This window comes from Diabrotica undecimpunctata, chromosome 8 (genome assembly GCF_040954645.1).
Source record: "Diabrotica undecimpunctata isolate CICGRU chromosome 8, icDiaUnde3, whole genome shotgun sequence".
Lineage (NCBI taxonomy): Eukaryota > Metazoa > Arthropoda > Insecta > Coleoptera > Chrysomelidae > Diabrotica > Diabrotica undecimpunctata.
Window position 1 is genome coordinate 85,210,609 of NC_092810.1, and position 20,989 is coordinate 85,231,597.

The window sequence follows — 20,989 nt, forward strand, 5'->3', positions numbered from 1 at the left end:
AGCCAGCTCAACTTTGGAGTTGAGATTGAGTTTCTTGTACGACATTGCTATCTTTATATGTATATGTGTTTGACCTTGGCATTAGTTCCGTTCGGTATTGGTTAGTACTCGGACCTTTGTAAGTCGGAAAATACCTCTGATGGCTTTTCTAGCAATCCTTATTCCTGATCTAATTAATACGTTCTTGTCACATATTCACACATTAGCACTGGTTTAATTGCTGTTTTATATATCCTGATTTTAGAGATTCGTATTAGACTTCTGGATTTAAAAGTGTTATAAGGGTTATATATATATATATATATATATACATCAATTAGCTACCTGAATATTCTTTTTTATTTGTTATGTGACAACGTTATCCACGATATCTAAAACGCTGCAATCCTTCAAAAGGATATGGCTTTATTGTATGGCGTTACGTTATGCCCCACTCTACATCCCCTCTTTTGTATGTTAAAGAACATTTATTTGATTTTCTCATTAATGACTATTAGACCGTTTTTTGCTGCTGATAGCATTATTTTATAGCATTCTAATATTTAATTTATGGATTAAATCCAGATAGCAAATAGATATTCTTCACTTTCTCGAAGAAATATTATTCTAACACACAAAATTAATAAATTGCAAAAACCTTCCTTGCATATTCTGTTCACTTATGAGGGGCAGCAATATCAGTACCATAATAAGGCGTATAGTCCTGGACTGGCTAATTGTTGAATAATATGAAGCATGAGTGTAGCAGTTTTATTGCTTTCGGGACTGCACCAGGTATCGGGGAGCAGAAATATCATTACCAAGTTAATGCATATAGGAATTGTTGCTTAAACTTTGTTATTAATAAACAACACTATATTTCCTAGTAAAATCATCATGACTTTACAATAAGACAAATTTTCGATCGTTGGTTATGGAAACATCATGTACATACCACCGGGTTCCCCATCTCGATATCCAGCAAAATCCTTGTAATAATGATACGGGAAACCAAAAACCAAAGATGAAAATATGCACCAAGAAACTCTGTTTTATTGAATAGACGAATAAAAGACAGATTCTTGATTCAAATTGTCAAAAAATCAATGAACAGCTTACTAAAATAGAAATAACGCCTATTTAAGATGTAATCAATCCATTAACGGGCCAAGGTACAAAGCACTCCTGGCATCTGCTAATGATAAAGATCACATAAGAAACTCTCTCCGGTTCGCAAACATCTTTAACAAAGTGCACGAAAAATGTTTCACTTAAAATCAACGAAATGAAAACCAAATACAAGCGAATCAACAGAAGAGACCAATTCAATAAATTTAGATAAAACATTATAGTCAACAACTACAATTTCGAAAGTATGGAACACTTTAAATATCTTAGATCACTATTCACGGTTAATAATAATGCCACTAAAGAAATACAGAGCATAATTCAAACTTCATACCTATTTTAATACATGGATGTGAGTCATGGAAAATGACTAAAGCAAATAAGGAAGCACTCCGAATATTTGAAAGGAAAATAATAAGAAAATTTTTTTAACCCCATTATCACAGTTACTATTTAAATGGGAATAAGCCACAATTAAAGGTTAAAGTTAGTTTATTGACGTTTCAATTTCCACTTCGGAAATCGTTCTCACTAATGTTTGTATTTTGAGAACGATTTAATAAGTGGAAATTGAAACTTCAATAAACTAACTTTAACTTTTAATTGTGGCTTATTCCCATTTAAATAGTAATTACTTTAAATTGTCACAAGAAAATAGCTTCAGAACTCATTATCATATCGCTACAAATCCGTATAGAATAAAAAAACATACTGAATAAAGAAAGCTCTCATAACGATATTGTTCAGGAAAATAAATCCCTTCAGGTATATCGGACATATGCATAGACGCCAAGATGTCAAACTTGTAGAATTGGTGTGGAAGGAAATTAGCACAGAAGAATGCCATTTGGGTGACATGACCAAGTGGCATTCTTATTCATATATAATGGAGAGAAAATATCCAATCATATCTCAAAAACTGAACATTTCATTTGATTGCAGATTCGTGAAAAATCGGTCAACTTGGAGATAAGTTGTAGTCAGCGAAGGCCCACCCAGTGTAGTAGCGCTACGTATTGATAAAGACAGAGAAAGACACTCTCCGAAACAGCTGTACTGATAAGATAGAATTAATTTTGTGGAAGTTTTGGTGTTTTATTGTTAAACAAAATGGAATTAACATACGACATTATATACGCTATAATAACTAGACATAGTATATGATACGGACATATAAGGAGAAAGTTTAATGTAACAATAAACTACCCAATATTTGTTATGAGTGAAAACGATATGAATAAATAAAATAAAGAAAACCATGGCAAAAGGCAAAAAGAGTAATGATTTAAAAATGAGAGAGGTATCTTGTGGACAACATGTGCTTAATTAGGAACGAATGGAGATGAAGATCAGAAGACGACAAAGAACGTTTTAAATTGATAAATGTATACAATTTTTAACAATGTATATTAATAGGTCATTATTAGATCCAACGTGCTAATTTTATGTAAAATAACACTTTTCAAGGTAGACCGGTTACAGAACGGTGAACTCAAATACACCCAAAGCTAAAAACTATCGATGTTTGTATGAAAGATGAAACCATATGACACATGGCCATGCAATCTCGACACCTACACATTATCACATAATTGTAAACGGTATATTGTCCCTAATTACTGAGAAGTTTGTTATTTTAATCTACGAATAAGTTTAATAATTTACGGGAGATTTAAGTATTTAAAATTTTACAGGATCCGGTATCGTAATAAAAAGTCAAATTTCACTACAACTCCATTGAAACGTGTTAAATTTTACTTTAGATATTCTTTTTGTGAATATAATACGTAAAAATACAGTAAGCTTCATCTTCTTATTGTGCCGTATATTAATGAAGGTTGGCGATTACCTCTTTAAACGCTTCCTATAAATTATTATAGTTTAAATTTAACTACTTTATGAAAAAAATATTGCACGTTTTTGTCACCTATTTACAGAGTTTTTTTTAAATTTTATTTGGTTTATTTTAATCCTACCGAAGGGCTTCTACTTTCTTAAACTGTTACACGATTACTCTACTCGATGTTAGTACATGACTGTTTTTCAATGTGCCTCCAGTAAGTTGCCGTTCCATGGTTTTCGTGGTCTTCCTACTGATCGTCTTTCTATTGGGTAACCGTCTCTTGCCGTGTCGACTACTCTATTTGTTGTCATTCGGCTTATATGATCGTTCCATTCTACTTTTCTATTATTTCTTAACCAGTTCTTGATGTTCTCCACCTTGCATCTACATCGTATATCTGTACTTCTAGCTCTGTCCCATAGTGTCTTGCCATCAATGTTTCTAAGTGTTTTTATCTCTGTTGTTTCTAACATCCTTTTTGTCCGCTCTGTGTCAGGTCTTGTTTCTGCTGCGTATGTCATTATTGGTCTGATAACTATTTTGTAAATTCTGCCTTTGGTTTCTTTCCCGATATTTTTATTTCTTTCATTTAGGCAGCCCGCGGCTCTGTTTGCTCTATTCAGTGAATCTTCCACTTCAGTTTCGAGCTTTTCGTAGCTAGATAATGTGATACCTAGATATTTTAACTCCATCACTTGTTCTATTATCTGACCTTCCAGCTCCAATTAACATCTTAGTAAACTTGCTGTTGTAACCATGCATTTTGTCTCTTTTGAGGAAATAAACATGTTAAATTTTCTGGCGGTTATATGAAATTGGTGTAGCATACGTTGTAAATCATCTTCACTTTGAAAGAATAGTATTGCGTCGTCATAGCAGATTATTTTAATTTGTTTTTCTTCCATTTGGTATCCTCTTTTATTTCTTACTTTTTTATTATTTCATCCATAATCCGGTTGAACAATAGGGGACTCAGGGAATCTCTCTGTCTTATCCCATTGCCAGCTTCAATAGGGTCGGTTAGTTCTTCTTCTACTTTTACTTTTATTGTGTTGTTTTGGTATATATTTTCGATTATTTTGATTATTCAATGAAATTGACATTAATTTGATAGTTTCCATTTTATTAGTACTGATGGTATATAACTAGCATCTGTTGGTACTATATATCAATTTTAACATGTGGAAGTAAGAGCACTCTCTTGTTAGTAATTTCAGTGTAAATTATGACGAAACCAGAAATAACCCATAATATTATCCCACATCTCAAAGGTCTGCCTCGCGGTATCTGGGAGTCTCAATAAATCGCTTTTGATAGATAAAAACAAAAACCCACTAAGACGAACACAACAAAAATCAAAAAAATCCGTCAACCTATCAATAGGGACATACAATATTAGATCAATGTCTACGGATGAAAAAGTACATGAACTGGAAGAAGAATTAACAAACATAAAATGGGATATCATAGGCCCATCAGAAACTCGACGAAAAGAAGAAACCCGAATACAGCTAAAATCCGGTAATCTACTGTATTATATAGGAAATGCAAAGAATAGTAAATTTGGAGTAAGATTTATAATAAATAAAGCTATAAGTAAGCATGTCCAAATTATTAAAAGAATATCAGATCGTGTAGCCTATGTCATACTTAAATTAAGAAGAACATCAATTAAAATTATCCAGGTATATGCCCCCACGACAGCTTATGATGACGAAGATATCGAACTATTTTATAAAGATATATCAAAGGCTATGGAAGAACATAAAAATCGTCTTATACTAGTAATTGGAGATTTCAATGCCAAACTGGGTAGAAAACTAAACAAGGAAGAAACTAAAATAGGAGATTTCGGGTATGGTCAGAGAAATGATAGAGGTGCTACTTTGATGAACTACCTAGAAGAAAAGCATCTAGATGCAATGAACACCTTTTACAAAAAGAAGCCCCAACGAAAGTGGACATGGATCAGCCCTAATGGATCCACAAAAATTAGTGTTGACGGTAACTATGAAATAAAAAGGAAAATAATTAAAAACTGGGATCTAGCAGATAGAAACAAACTAGGGCAATATAAAGAGATATACAAAGACCTATTAAAAGAACAACTTACTTAAAAATTAGACAGTGATGACAAAGATATAGATGAAATAGACAACATACTTACAGCAACGATGATTACATCAGGAAAATAAATAGCGAAAAAGGATCTAAAAAAGAACAACTGTATATCAACAGAAACAAAAAAGCTTATGGATAAAAGAAGGAAGCTATTGAATATGTAGAAATCAATAAAACAATAAACAGAATGATAAAAGAAAATAAGAGAAAAGAACAAGAAATAAAAATAGAAAAAGTAATACAAAACAACAAAAATATGAAATGCTTAAGAACGAAATTAGGTAAGTGTGAAATAAACAAAATAAAAGATGAAAACGGACTGGAAACAAATATTAAAGATGACATCATAAATATTATCCACCATTTCTACTCAGAACTGTATAGAACAAAAAAGGAACTACCAGAAACAATTAAAAACCAACTTAAGGCTAAAGTAACAAATGTCAACCCAGAGCTACAGCCAGAAATAAGCAAATCAGAAATAAAGAAGGCATTGAAAGAAATGCAAAACAACAAATCGCCTGGAAAAGATGGAATAACTGCAAAGATGCTGAAATATGGTGGAAAAGTGGTAATTAACACGCTGCATTCCCTTTTTAACAAGATATTAAAAGAAAAAAGAATCCCAAACAACTGGAAGGAATCCGTAACCATTATCCTACACAAGAAAGGGGATAAAGCAGATATAAAAAACTACCGTCCTATAACACTCCTCAATGTAATGTATAAACTCCTAACAAAAATTTTAACCAATAGATTGACGACAAAGTTCGATGGATACCAGTCAAAAGAACAAGCTGGTTTTAGAAAGGGATTCAGCACTAGTGACCATTTACTAAGTATGAAAATACTTATAAAACGAGCAAATGAATACCACATTCCTCTATATATAGCGTTCATAGATTTCGAAAAGGCTTTCGACAGTGTCGAACATTGGGCAGTGAAAAGTTCTTTGATTAACAGCAGAATTGACCACAGATATACGGAACTAATAGCCAGTATATATAAGAAGCCAAAACAACAATTAAAGTATATGAATAAACAAAATCAATACAAATAAATGGAGGCGTGAGACAGGGTGACCCAATATCACCGAAACTTTTCAATCAGGCTCTGGAAGATATTTTTAAAAGATTAGAATGGGAAGAAAAAGGTATAAAAATTTGTGAAAAACGCTTGAACCATCTAAAATTCGCTGATGACATCGCATTGATACCAGATAAAAAAGAAGAATTATTTGAAATGATGAAAGAACTGGACGTAGAAGCTGGAAAGATAGGCCTTAATATGAATTACAGCAAGACCAAAATCATAACAAATACAGATGAAAACATCACAATGAGGATCGGACAAGATGAAGTAGAACAAGTTCAGGATTATATATATCTGGGTCAAACTATAAAACTTAACAAAGAAAACCAAACAGCAGAGATAAAAAGACGAATTAGACTGGCATGGGCGGCATTTGTCAAACTAAGCTACATTCTTAAAAACAAAAGATATCCACAGCATCTTAAGACCAAAGTATACAATCAATGCGTACTCCCTGTTCTAACTTATGGTTCCCAAACGTGGACATTTACAAAAGCAAATGTTGCACATAAGACTAATAAAAAAAAAAAGAGAAACGAGTGGATAAGAGAGAAAACAAAAGTGAGGGATGTTAGACAAGAAGTTGCAAAATTGAAATGGAGATTTGCCGGGCACAATATAAGATAAAAAGAAGACCGATGGAACAAAATTCCTATAAGTTGGAGACCGTGGGAATATAAACGAAGCAGAGGAAGGTCCCAAATGAGATGGGCAGATGATATCAAGAAGCACGTGGGCTCTGGGTGGATGACTATACCGATAGACAGAGAAGAATGGAAAAGGATTGGGGAGGCCTATGTCCAAAGATGGACCGAAAAAGGCTAATTAGATAGAGATAGATTCCGTTGATTGAATAGTATAGGGTATCCATATATAATATTAAATGTACTGCACAAACTATAGCGATATAAACTATTAGTGTGAAATTAGAAAAACTAATAAATCGTTGATCAATTATTCACTATTAGGCAGTTAATGAGAAATGTTGGGAATACAAAAAAAAAACATTAAACTAGTTATTTATAGATTTTAAACAAACACTGATATAATCATAAGAATAAAACTATGAAATACCATGGCAGAACTAGGCTTACCTAATAAACTAATTAATTTAACAAGGAGTAATGTACAAGCAAAGTATCTTACTGTCGATTTATTTTCAAATGTACTGCAAAGAGCTTTAAAAAATGTGAACAAATTAGCGTAATAGCTGTTTTGAAAACTAAATATTATGAGACGAATTGAGGATATTATATTACATAAACTAAACCGCTTGCCTACAAAAAATATTAGGAAAATATGATATGACGGGAAAGACTAATGACTTTACAGCTTATTGCCACATAAGTATCAATGTAACCATAGCTCGCAAAATGGGTTCAATTACATTGCAATTTTTAAATTTTTCGTGATAAAATGAAGTGATTGATTGTTGTTTTGAAAAGGTAAGTTGTTGAACAAAAGTTTATTTACTTCTCGTTTATATAATTATGTATACTACAGTGCTAAAGCACAAAAATGTAGTCATAGTCTACCGTATTTTTTTCATAGTGATCATAGTTTTTAATTGTAGTATAGCTTATGTGTTTATAATAATTAGCGCATAGAAAATAATAAAATTTTTTACCCTGTGCTTTATGTTTATTATCCTTTATTGTATTGGAACATCTAGAAGTATAGCAATACATTTTAATTGTTGAACAAAAGAGAAAATAAAAACACTTTTTGTGATGTGCCACTTAACCATACAAAAAATCGTACACAAATAGTCAAATGGTAGTAAAAGTTTCCGATATAGGTCCCCAGACGGCAGAGGAACCGCCGCGCTCGATGTCTATACTATGAAATGTTTTTCATACAGTTTTCGGATCAGATTTTTTCAAAACATCAAATTACATCTTTTTGCCTTTCTTTATTTAGGCTAACTGCTACTGTTTTTTTTCTTCAGCGTTTCTTCTTAATCTACATTAATGTTATATATTTACAATTCTTTCTTGAACGAGCTATAATTTTTCTCAAATAACCATTTTGTGTGGTTTAGTCGCCTTAAGGTTTAGCATGCTTTGTCAGATGCTCTTTAAAGTCCCTTTTAATATTAATATCGTTTGAGAAATTTTTCCCAGATGCTTATATTTCGTTTTGATTTTCAATCTTCTTTTAATGTTAGTTTAAATGGTCCAGTAGTGTGTTCGTACAGTTCGTTTATAAGAAAAATTAGGTGTTGTTGTACAGCTAATTCTTTTAGTATTAGTCATAAGTGTATCCATTTGACTCTCTCTAACGCTTTAATAATCTATAAAACAAATCCATAGTGGGATATTGAATTCCCTAGACTTTTATACTTTTTTTGGAGTATTATAATAATAGCTTTAAATTAAATGTTTAGTGAAAATCTCTACGCGACTTTAATGCATTAAATATTTTAATTAAAAATCGGCATATCTAATGAAATCAGACAGTAAAAAAGTATGTTATTAAAGATTGATTTATAATTTATTGTAGTTTAAATTCAACTACGCTATAAAACAAGCATTACATGTCATAAACTGCAGTAATCCAAAAATTACAAAGATCTCTCTGTTGTTTGAGTTTTCTTTAACTAATAGGGTAACAAACACTATAATCCTACCGAAGGGGCTTCTACTTTCATAAACTGTTACACGATTACTCTATCCGATGTACGTACATTTATGAACTAAATGTTTTAGTGACAATGCCTTTTAATAAAAAATACTAATTAATAAAAATGGAAACTTAACTTTTCCATGTTTATAATAGACACTTTCTTATGTTTATAGATATATAAAACAAGTAATATACATTACCGCCTTGTTTATTAAAAGTAAAAAGTAAAATAAAGTTATGTGTCGGTTAACGATTTATATTTAACTACATTAGCCAAATAATCCTGAAATTCCTCCATAACTAAATTGATGGATATTTAAATAAATTTCAAGTTCCAAAATGTACCAGCTGTAAAATTTGAAAATCTACTACTAATACAATTATTGGCAACATCTCAGGAGTTTAGAAATGTACGCAACATAGTAAATACGGATCCCAAAAATGGTTTATCCTATTGTGGAGTCCACTTAATGCTACATGTTGGTCGGAGTCTACATAAAGCGCTACTTAGATAATAATATACACGGTGTATATTCTACTGGAGTTAGTATAATACCGTTTTAGAACGGAGCTTACATTAACCGCTAGATGTATATATATATACATATACATATACATATACATATACATATACATATACATATACATATACATATACATATACATATACATATACATATACATATACATATACATATACATATACATATACATATACATATACATATACATATACATATACATATACATATACATATACATATACATATACATATACATATACATATACATATACATATACATATACATATACATATACATATACATATACATATACATATACATATACATATACATATACATATACATATACATATACATATACATATACATATACATATACATATACATATACATATACATATACATATACATATACATATACATATACATATACATATACATATACATATACATATACATATACATATACATATACATATACATATACATATACATATACATGTACATATAGGTACATATACATATACATATACATATACATATACATATACATATACATATACATATACATATACATATACATATACATTTACATATATATATATATACATCTAGCGGTTAATGTAAGCTCCGTTCTAAAACGGTATTATACTAACTCCAGTAGAACATACACCGTGTATATTATTATCTGCGTAGCGCTTTATGTAGACTCCGAGCAACACGTAGGATTAAGTGAACTCTGTAATAGGTTAAAACACTTTTGGGATCCGTATGTATACCTTCGCGTACACAACTAAACTCTTGCGATGCTGCCAATAATTTGATTAGTCGTAGACTTTCAAATTTTACAGCAGGTACATTTTGGTACTTCAAATTTATTTAAATATCAATCAATTTAGTCATCGAGAAATTTCACAAATACTTGGTTAATGCAGTTAAATATTTTAGAGTGGTAATTTATATTACTTGCTTTAATTATTTTTAAACTTAAGTAGTGTCTATTATAAACTTGGAAAAGGCAAGAGTTCATTTTTATTTATTAGTATTTTTTTTAAATGCGTTGGCACTGAAATATTTATTATATAAATGAACGTTCCGCTGTTTCGATTGCTACAGTTTATGACGTATAAAATATATGTTTCATGGAGTAGTAAAATCTAAATTATAACAATTTATAAATCATTCTTAAAATTCCAATTTTTTAGAGTCCTTTTTCAATATTTCGATTTTTAAATGTAGGGAATTCAATATCCTATATACCATATTTTAGATACACATAAACACATGGATACACTTATAGCAGATACTAAAAGAAGAAATATTTGGGTTCCTTAGGGTATCTTGATTCTCGGCAACATATCTATTACAATTACATATAATATGTTCGGTCTTATTGTTTTAAATGCTTTGTCGCTTGTACAAGCTATTATTATTTTCAACTTTATATAATTGTGTTTTTGTATCTTTCGTTGTCAGGCATATCAAAATTTAATTTCTAATTTAGAAGTAAATGTATATATAATATTCTTTTTTCTGTCACTTAGTTTAAATATAGATCACTTGTATTCTTCTTGCTTATTTATTTTTATTCGTAATACTTATTAACGTACGTAATAACGTACCTGTTTTTGCAAAAAGCAACAACGAGTACGAAAGATATCGGGTATCAGGGGTGGTATTTGTCAATCTAAATGCCACTTACGACATATTAAATAAGAGAACATTTCTCCAAAGCTGCATGACATCGCCTTGGATAAAAACATTACTTGTTTTATCCGCGTATATCTACAGAATAGAAGATTTTTCGTATCATTCAATGGTAAGATGAAGAACGCAGATGAATGGTCTCGCTTGGGGTAGCGTAATGGCACCTACACTGTATTACATTTACACAAATGATTAACCGATAACAGTAGATACTAGGACTTTCATGTAGACGATACATTGCACAACCAAAACTTTTGTTGCTGAAGTGAAAAAAAATCTAAATGATTGCCTTAAATATAATAAAATAAACTACGAATTAATTTTAAGCCAAACCCCGAAAAATCTTAGGAGCGCTCCTTCAATTTGTCTAAGACAGGCGCTTTCACAAAACTGAATATCTAATCTAATATAAATCTAATATAATCTATAGTCTAATATAAATACCTTTTTTTTAAACGCATCTACCACGCAGAGGCATTAGCGTATTTAGATTAATGTTACAGTTGATACAAATAGTGTACATACATTGGTTCATAATTAATAATAATAATATGTATGTGTATTACAATGTATGTTTTAAATTATATAAAAAAGTTGACAGTCTTTAAGATAAGAAATTATTCTTTTAGTATCTGTATTTTCTTCTAGGGCAGTCTTCTGTCTTTTATTTTTGGTTTCCAAAGATGCGGATGTTTGTTGACTTCATATAGCCTTGATGGAGTGTTGTTCCAAGTTTGTTGCCATTTTTGAATTATTTTTTGTAGTATAAGTTTATAGTTTAAATCGTTTTGTACCAATATGTTACTTTCTTCGGACATTAGGTTATTTGGTGCGTTTTTAGCTAGTTTATCTACAACTTCGTTACCTTCAATTCTGACATGAGAAGGTACCCATAAAAAATGAACTTGGATTTTCTTATTTGAAATGTTTTTATGCTCTTTTTTACTAAGAAGTAGAAGGGGGTTGTCACAGTATAATTGAGTCAGTGAGGAAAATGAATTTAGAGAATCTGTGATTATTATACATATTTCTTGGTTTTTGTTTTGTATTAACGATAGTGCTTTTAGAATTGCAAATAATTCAGCCGAAAAGATGGTTGTAATTGACGACAATTGGAAACTAACTGAGATGTCTTCCGAATAAATTGCTGCTCCAACTCTGTCTTCATTTTTTGATGCATCGGTGTATACGCTGTAGGTATTGCCATATCTGTTTAATAGTGTACGAAACTTTTGTTTAATGACGGTTGACGATATCTCTGATTTCTTAGGTTTTTTGATGTCGATAGCCGGAACAGATATTGTCCATGGCGCAGGGTTGAAAATTTAATTTGGATAAGTATGATCGTATACGAAAGTAAAAAGGATGATCAATTTGATGTGTTTGTTAAAATTTACTTGTAAATCGATCAGCAAAAACGTAATGCGCAACTGGATTATTTTGGTTTGATGACACTGCTGCTTCTTATGTTAGGCTTAGTGGAAAATATGAATTTTACTATAACGAAATATAAACAAACCATGAAAATTTGATGATTTGAAGAAAGAAAATGTCAAATTAGGCTAGAGCAATAACTGAAACAAAAGAATCAAGTGGGAATAATGTCACATATATTTACTCTAAAAATAACTAACAAAAGATAGACATTAAATGAGAAGTAAAAATTAAAAGAATAATATGTCACTAAAAGACTTGATTTGTCGACGATTATCAAAATTTAATAAAAGTCACAAATGTCATCCGATTAATAACAACATTAAATCGTCTGTCAATAAAAAATGTGACTAACAATTGGACAACACATAGTTTGGATTTAGAAGTGGATTGGGAACAAAAGAGGAATTGTGCGCAATGGTGGTACTATTAAAAAATGCAGAGATTATAATGAAAACGTATTCATATCTAATATAGATTTTCAAAAGTATTTGACATAGTTCAACCTGGTAAGCCCATCCATGCATTAAAATACATACACCTAGATACCAAGATATTAATTTACTAAAAAATCTACTAAAATCAAACAGCGGTCATGCGGGTGAAAGATAGAGAGACAAATCAAGCAGAAATTCAAAAAGGAGTCAGCCAGAGATGTGTGTTGTCAACTAATATATTAGGAGACACTATGGGAAAGAAGTAAGGAATGGAGTGAGCATCATTAATAACATAAAATTTGCAGACTAAACCCCAATTATGACAGAAAATATAGAGGATTTACAAATTTTTATAGAAATCATTAACAGATAAAGCAAAATGATAGGACTAAACTAAACAGATAAAAGTCAATGTTTACAAATAAGAAATTGAGTGTGGTTATTAGACTGAGATCGTCGAATGTTATGTATGGTCGCAACTGCTATATGGGGTAGAAGCTTGGACCCTGACAGCCAAATCTGTAAAAAAATTAAAGGCATTCGAAATGTGGCTATATAGGCGTATTCTTAAAATTCCTTGGACTGTAAAAGTCTCAAACGAAGAAGCGTTAAGACGAATTGTCTATCTGGACATCGTATCTGGGCTACAGTTCGAAACGATAAATACTCTATTCTATGCGTCATCATGCAAGAAAGAGTAGAGGGAAGAAAAGTCTTGGGAAGAAAGACAAAATCTGGCAGATAAATATCAGAGATTGGACTAACTTCAGTGTTGAAGAAATAATATATCTAAAAAATCTAAAAGAATATCTAATATATCTATACCGGATCCTGTAAAATTTTAAATACATTAAATTAAATCTCTCGTAAATTATAAAGCCTATTCTTAGATTAAAATAACAAATTTCTTAGTATTATGATATGTAGTATTGTGATAATGTGTAGGTGTCAGTATTCTTTCAAAAGAGATTTATAGGTTGGTATATAAATTTCACGGTTATGTGTCATACGGTTTCATCTTTCATACAAACATTAAAAACCTTAAAAAGTTTCATTTTACATACAATTAGCACGTTGGCTCTGGAAATGCGCTATAAATATGCATTGTTAAAAATGGTATACATTTATATAGATTATTATATATTATATAGATTTTCCTTTGTCGTCTTCTGATTATGTATCTCAATTCGTTCCTAATTAAGCACATGCTGTCCACAAGGTACCTCTTGTATGTATGTAAAACATACATCAACAGTATGTAAAATTTAAATTTTTAATGAAAAGTTAAAGATTAGCCATTTATTATGGAGTTCAAAAGAGAAGCCTTTACGAAAATTTAAGTACTAATAAGACCACCGCAATCGGACGTACCCTGGGTAATGAACAATTAATTAATCGGCTAATCACCCGTTCAATATGATTTTTGTCAAATCGGCCTTTTTAGGACCAACTATTCTAATTAGGTCTATAAATATTAAGGGTGCTTAGCACAAATGTGACGTATTTCTAGTGCAGGAAACATATAGAGGGCCAAACCTAGGGTATTTGGTATTAATATGATTCCTGAAAAACACATAATAAATGTAAAAGTGCTATCTCTGCTGGCAAATAAGTAAAGAAAAACTTAAATGAGAGAGGACAAAACCAGTCAGCTGAGGGAACCTTTCAATTATGTTGAGCTTGGATCCACTATCTACCTATATAATGAACAATATTACGGTTACTGACTGAAGATCTGAGCACAAAGCTTATAAAATTTGTACCAAAAACACAACAATTACTGATATCCAAAGTCTGCAGACAAGCAAAGCAAAGACAAAGTTGTTACCTTGCTTAAACCTTCAAAAACTCCAACGACCACAAAAGCTATCGGTCAATATATTTATTTTGTCAGCTATATAAAATACTTCTGCACATAATCCTTAATATAATTTTACCGATAATAGAACATTAACACACCCCGTACCAGTAAATACTAGGACTTTTATTACGTAGACAATACATATCCTGTTGCACAACCAAAAACTTTTGTTGCTGAAGTGGAAAAAAATCTAAATCATATCTTAAACACAATAAAAAAAATAGATACAAGGTTGAATGCTCGAATAAATGAACTTTGAAAAATTGAAAAATAAAGGCAGATATCGAGCACAGTTTTATTAATTAAATCTTGCCCAAGTACTTTCGCTCCCTAGAGCATCTTCAGGGGTATCTGAAATAAGTAAAAAAACGTTTTTTTAAAGGAAGAAATTGATTAACCGCGATAAAGACTCGAAGTTATTAGTTAATAAATTTTTTTGTGATTATCGTTGTTTAAAGTATGTTAATAAGGTCTCAATTAAACTACTGTATTGGCTGAACATATATTAATAATATTCATACATTACAACATGATCATGTCGCCCATTGTCCCCGTTGGGAAGTGGTGTTGACTTGACATTGACATATTTGACATAGTTACCAGGTTTACGTTAAGCCTATCTTACATTAATGTCAAACACCTTCCCCTTAAAGATTAAGGCGTACCCTAGGTTTAATTGTACGTCCGAATTTTGAAACATTACATTTCTTACTATCATTATTTTTTGAGCAGCTATAATGAGGACTTACAATATCAGTATTCCTATGTTCATTAAACAAATTTGTTAAATCATTATCCTGAATACATACATTATTTAAATCATTATTATCATTATCCTTATAACTATTTGGGTTTGTGTGTGGATACAACTCAGGTTCAAGATACATGTCTGCTACATCTGATTTTGTATGTGATGGTCTTATGTGTCTTGTGTTTCTTCTAACTATCCTATTATTGCATTCCTTTCTTATCTAGTACGATCTGGGTTCTTTAGCTTTTTTTTCTACAATAACAGCTTTATACCATACTTTATCAACACTACTCTTAACAACTACATTATCCCCCCTTTTATAAGTTGTTGGTGTACGTTTACTATGTTTATCATACTGAACTTTTGTTTTTTGTTGTTGGTCCGATAACAGTTTATAAATCTCATTCTGAATTTTAGGTTGTAATTGTTCACTATTTACTGGTATTTCTGTTCTCAAAGATCTACTATTTAATATTTGTGATGGAGATGCACTTAATGAAATAATAGCAGTATTATTATATTCTAAAACTAACTCACGATAATCAGAGTTTTCTGTAAAACTTTTTTTTAAAATTTGTTTACAAATTCCTACATCCTTTTCAGCAAGGCCATTACTTTGGTGGTAATGAGGTGAACATGTCAGGACTGTAATTTGTTTATTATCGTAATATTTTTTACACTTAAATGATATAAATGGTAAATTATCTGCAATTAAAAATTGAGGATAGCCAAATCTGGAAAAAACATCTTGCATTGCATCTATTATGGCTTCAGATGTTTTATTATTTAATGATAGCATCTCTATCCAATGGGAAAAATAATCTATTAGAATTAAGTAAGATTTACCACCAAATTCCAAAATATCAGCCGCAATTTTATTAAACCTCAATTTTGGTATTGAATGTGCTAACATTGGCTCTCTATAATTATTTGGCATTAATTTTTCACAAATTCTACATTTTTTTATAAACTGGACAATATCATCCCTAAGGTTTGGCCAAAAAAATAAAGATCTTGCTTTATTAATAGTTTTACTAGTTCCTATATGACCTTTATGTAACAGAGTAATCATTTCCTGTTTTAGAGATTTTGGTACAATTATTTTATTTTCAACAAAAACAATTCCTGCTTCAACATATATATCATTTTTAATACTGTAATATGGCTTTATATACTTTGGAATCTTGTTTTCTTTAGGCCAGCCTTTATAATAAAAATCAACAATTGTAGCCAAAACTTTATCTTTAGAGGTTTCTTCTCTGAACTGATATATTTTTTTATCTGTCATTGGTAAGTATAGTGAGACTGAATGAACCATATCAAACATCTCTAAATCAAGGGTTTGTGCCTTTAAACTAGCTCTAGAAAGCATATCTGCAAATTGAATATGCTTTCCTGGAACATAGTAAATATTTAATATGTACTTTAATAATTTTAGCCTTACACGCTGCAACCTTACTGACCCAATTTTGCATATTGGTTTCTGCATAATTGAAATTATTGGTTTATGATCTGTTTGGACATCAACATCACACTGGTAAATAAAGTTATGAAATTTTTGTGTACCATAAAAAATGGCTAATAACTCTTTCTCTGTCTGTAATTTATTTCATGTTCATTCATAGACCTAGATGAACATGCAACTAATTTCAACATACCATCATAGTTTTGAAACATACAACACCCAATTCCATTTTTGGATGCATCACATTGCAAAACTATCTTTTTATTTGGATCAAATGGTACCAGAGCTGGAGAATTTAAAATTATTTTCTTTAACTTATCAAAACATTCCTGGTGTTTAGGCAACCATTGCCATTCTACATTGTTTTTTAAAAGTTTACATAAAATTTGCATGTGCTCAGCCATATTTTTAACATAACGTCTAATATAGTTAAAGGAACCTATTATTCTTTGTAACTCTAATTTACTTTTTGGAGTTTCTAATTTACATAAAGCATCTGTCCTCTCAGGATCTACTTTCATTCCTAAATGAGAAAAAATTTGTCCCATAAACTTTACTTCTTTTTTGCTAAATTGAATTTTCTCTTTATTAAATCTAGCACCCACCTCTTTTGCTCTATTTATCACCTCTTTGACCGCTTGATCATGGTCATCTTGAGACGCCCCTGCTATGATCATATCATCATGACAAACTACAATCTTTTTAATATCACCAAAATGCTTTTCAACTGCCTCTTGAAAAAGGTCTTGAGAATTTGATAACCCAAAAGGTAAAACTAAAAACCTGTAAGTTCCATAGTGTGTAGAGAAACAACATTTCCATGAAGAATTTTCATCAATTGAAAGTTGGTGATAACTTTCAGATAAATCAAAAACAGAATATACATTTTTATTTAATAATTTTGAACATATTTCCTCAATGGACTCCCCAACTCTAGGTTTGCGTACTATATGTTTATTCAGATCTGAGGGATCTAAACATATTCTTAATTTACCATTACTCTTTTCGACTATCACCATTCTATTAATACTTGCCCTGGGGTCTATGTTTTCTACCTTAACAATTGCTTTTCTTTGGACTAATCTATCTAGCTCAGTTTTAAGTGAATTTCTAATTTTTATTGGACACTTGGTAGGTGGATAGCAAACTGGTTCAAATTTATCATTTGTTGTAATTTCATATGTGCCAGGAAATTTGCCTGACCCTGTGAAAACTTCAAAATTTTCATTGATAAATTTATCTGTTAAATCAGACCGGCCTATCTTATTTATTTTTATAGAATCAATACGTTATACCAAACTTAAATTTAAACATGTTTGTCCACATATCATAACCTGACTTGCACCATCCACAATGACAAAATCTTCAAAAATATTCTTACCCTTACATTTTACATTTAAATTTACTACACCTATAGGATGAGACACATTTCCATCAAATGCCTTTAACACATATTCAGTAGGCCTGGTTTTAAATTGACAATTAAATTTTTTATAAACATTTAAAGGAATAACATTTACATCTGCCCCTGTGTCTAACTTAGCTTTCAATTTATAATTTTCAACCTCTATATACTCTTCTTAAGTGTCTATCAAATCAACATTACATACCTTTTTCCTGCTGTTAACATTTCTTACAAAAAATTCATTAGAAGAGGTTGACTCACAATCATCTTTTTCAGTACTTTTAATAATTTTGGCCTTGCAGGCAACTGCATAATGGTTTTTTAGTCCACACTTGTTACACTTCTTGCCATAAGCTGGGCATTCCCTCGGACCATGCTTTTTTGCACACCTTCTGCATAAAAAAACTTTTTCTTCAACTTCTTTCTCTTCATTCCAAGGTTTCTTCTTTATATCATATTTCTTTTTCTCTATCTTCTGTGTATGATTAATATTTCCTGTGTTATATTGAAACTGTAAATTTTGAGATCTACTTTGCTCACTTGTTCTGCAGAATTCTATAGCTTTATTTAAACTTAATTTGTCTATTCGCAGGAGGGCTTCTCGTGTGGTCGGATCCCTAATTCTCATAACAATTTTGTCTCTTAATGCCTTGTCTTCACATGACTCATCGGGATCTAGGGCATTGTAATTGCAACTTCTAACCAAATGTCTGCACTCTGTCAAAAAATGTTCAAATGTCTCCCCATCTTCTTGTACTCGTTTTATAAAGTTGTACCTCTCAAAGCATTCGTTAACTCTTGGGTTCACATACTTATCTAACAGATGCATTGTGAATTCATACTTATTTAGTTCTTCATCAGGGATAACAAAAGTAGCCATAATCCGTGCTGATTCATGGCCAATAATATTTCGCAGGATGGATAATTTCACCTGATCTACAGCGTCGTGTTGTCCTGTTGCTACTAAATAATCTTCGAATGAAATTTTCCAAAATTTCCATTCAGAAGCGGCACTCTGACCCTGGAGGTCGAAATCTTGGGGTAACTTAACATAACCTATTCCATTGACCATGCTTGCCATTTTGGGAACACTTAAATTTTTCTTTTTAATAAACTTAGCACTTAACTTTATCCTTGGACACGTAGATTCCATAAATTGACTGCGCCATGTTTAAAGTATGTTAATAAGGTCTCAATTAAACTACTGTATTGGCTAAACATATATTAATAATATTCATACATTACAACATGATCATGTCGCCCATTGTCCCCGTTGGGAAGTGGTGTTGACTTGACATTGACATATTTGACATAGTTACCAGGTTTACGTTAAGCCTATCTTACATTAATGTCAAACAAACGTTTTAGACTTACTTCGTCAATTTTGAGCTATCCAACAATAATTGCAGAATGTCATAAGTGAAGAATATCAATTTGCTATCCGGATTTAATCCATAAATTAAATAATGGGATGCTATAAAATAATGATATTAGCTAAAAAAAAAAACGGTCTAATAGTCAGTAATAAAGCATATAAATGTTCTTTAACATACAAAAGAGATGACGTAGAGAAGGGCATAACGTAACAATAAACCCATATAATTTTAAAGAATTGAAACGTTTTAGATATCGTAGATAACTTTGTAACATAAGAAATAAAAGGGAATTTTCAGGTAGCTAACTGATGTATACATAACTCTTATAATACTTTTAAATCCAGAAGTCTAATACGAATCTCTAAAAGCAGGATATATAAAACAGTGATTAAACCAGTGCTAATGTGTGGATATGTGACAAGAACGTATTAATTAGATCAGGAATCAGGATTGCTAGAAAAGCCATCAGAGGTATTTTCCGACTTACAAAGGTCCGAGTACTAACCAATACGAACGGAACTAATGCCAATGTCAAACACATATATAAAGATAGCAATGTCGTACAAGAAACTCAATCTCAACTCCAACGTTCAGCTAGCTATATCCAAAGGCTCTCTCAATAACTGCATTACCAAGTTAAATTGGGAGAATGCCACGAGACGATGTCCCAGGAAAGGCACTTCAGAAATATTGACATAAATTTTTAAAACGTCATTTACGTGGCTTAGTTTACAATAGAAATGAGGAGACAAAAAGAAGAAAAGGCAATAGAATCTTGCTGTGTTTTGGCTATGCGATGACGATGATCTTTATATAACATAGAGGGAGATAGAGAGAAGAATGTCTATGTTTAATCTAGAAACCGCTGGTTTTCTCCCTTTCGAATTGGGTATGTATATGTATTACCATAGATAATAAAAGCAAGAGGACCATAATTATGAAACTTTATCTAAAAAGTAAAATCAATAAACAAATTATATATACAAAAAGATTATATAAGTAAATCCCTAATATTTACACAGACTGCTTTACAAAAAGTGAACGGATGAGCATAAAAACACAACTGTTTTAAAAACATAATATTATTAGACGAATTGTGGATTCATTTCACGCAAACTAAACCGGTTTAGTTAACATACTACAAAATAAATCAGAAGTCTATGCTAAAATATGATACGGCAAAAAAAAGGCAATGACTTTTACAGCTGATTGTCGTATACTGATCAATATAACGCAAATA

The 20,989-nt window shown here is 31.0% G+C and overlaps 1 protein-coding gene across 1 annotated transcript; it reads right to left on the minus strand.

The window, feature by feature from the left end:
* Positions 1-18,548: 18,548 nt before the first annotated feature.
* On the minus strand, positions 18,549-19,454 carry LOC140448964 (uncharacterized). Its single transcript, XM_072542104.1, has one exon. The coding sequence runs from the start codon at positions 19,452-19,454 to the stop codon at positions 18,549-18,551; it is 906 nt and encodes a 301-aa protein (XP_072398205.1).
* Between the last annotated feature and the right edge of the window lie 1,535 nt (positions 19,455-20,989).

What these genes read in the sequence shown, in the direction of transcription:
- LOC140448964 (XM_072542104.1), bottom strand. Translation starts at nt 19,454, where the DNA reads ATGGCAAGCATGGTCAATGGAATAGGTTATGTTAAGTTACCCCAAGAT.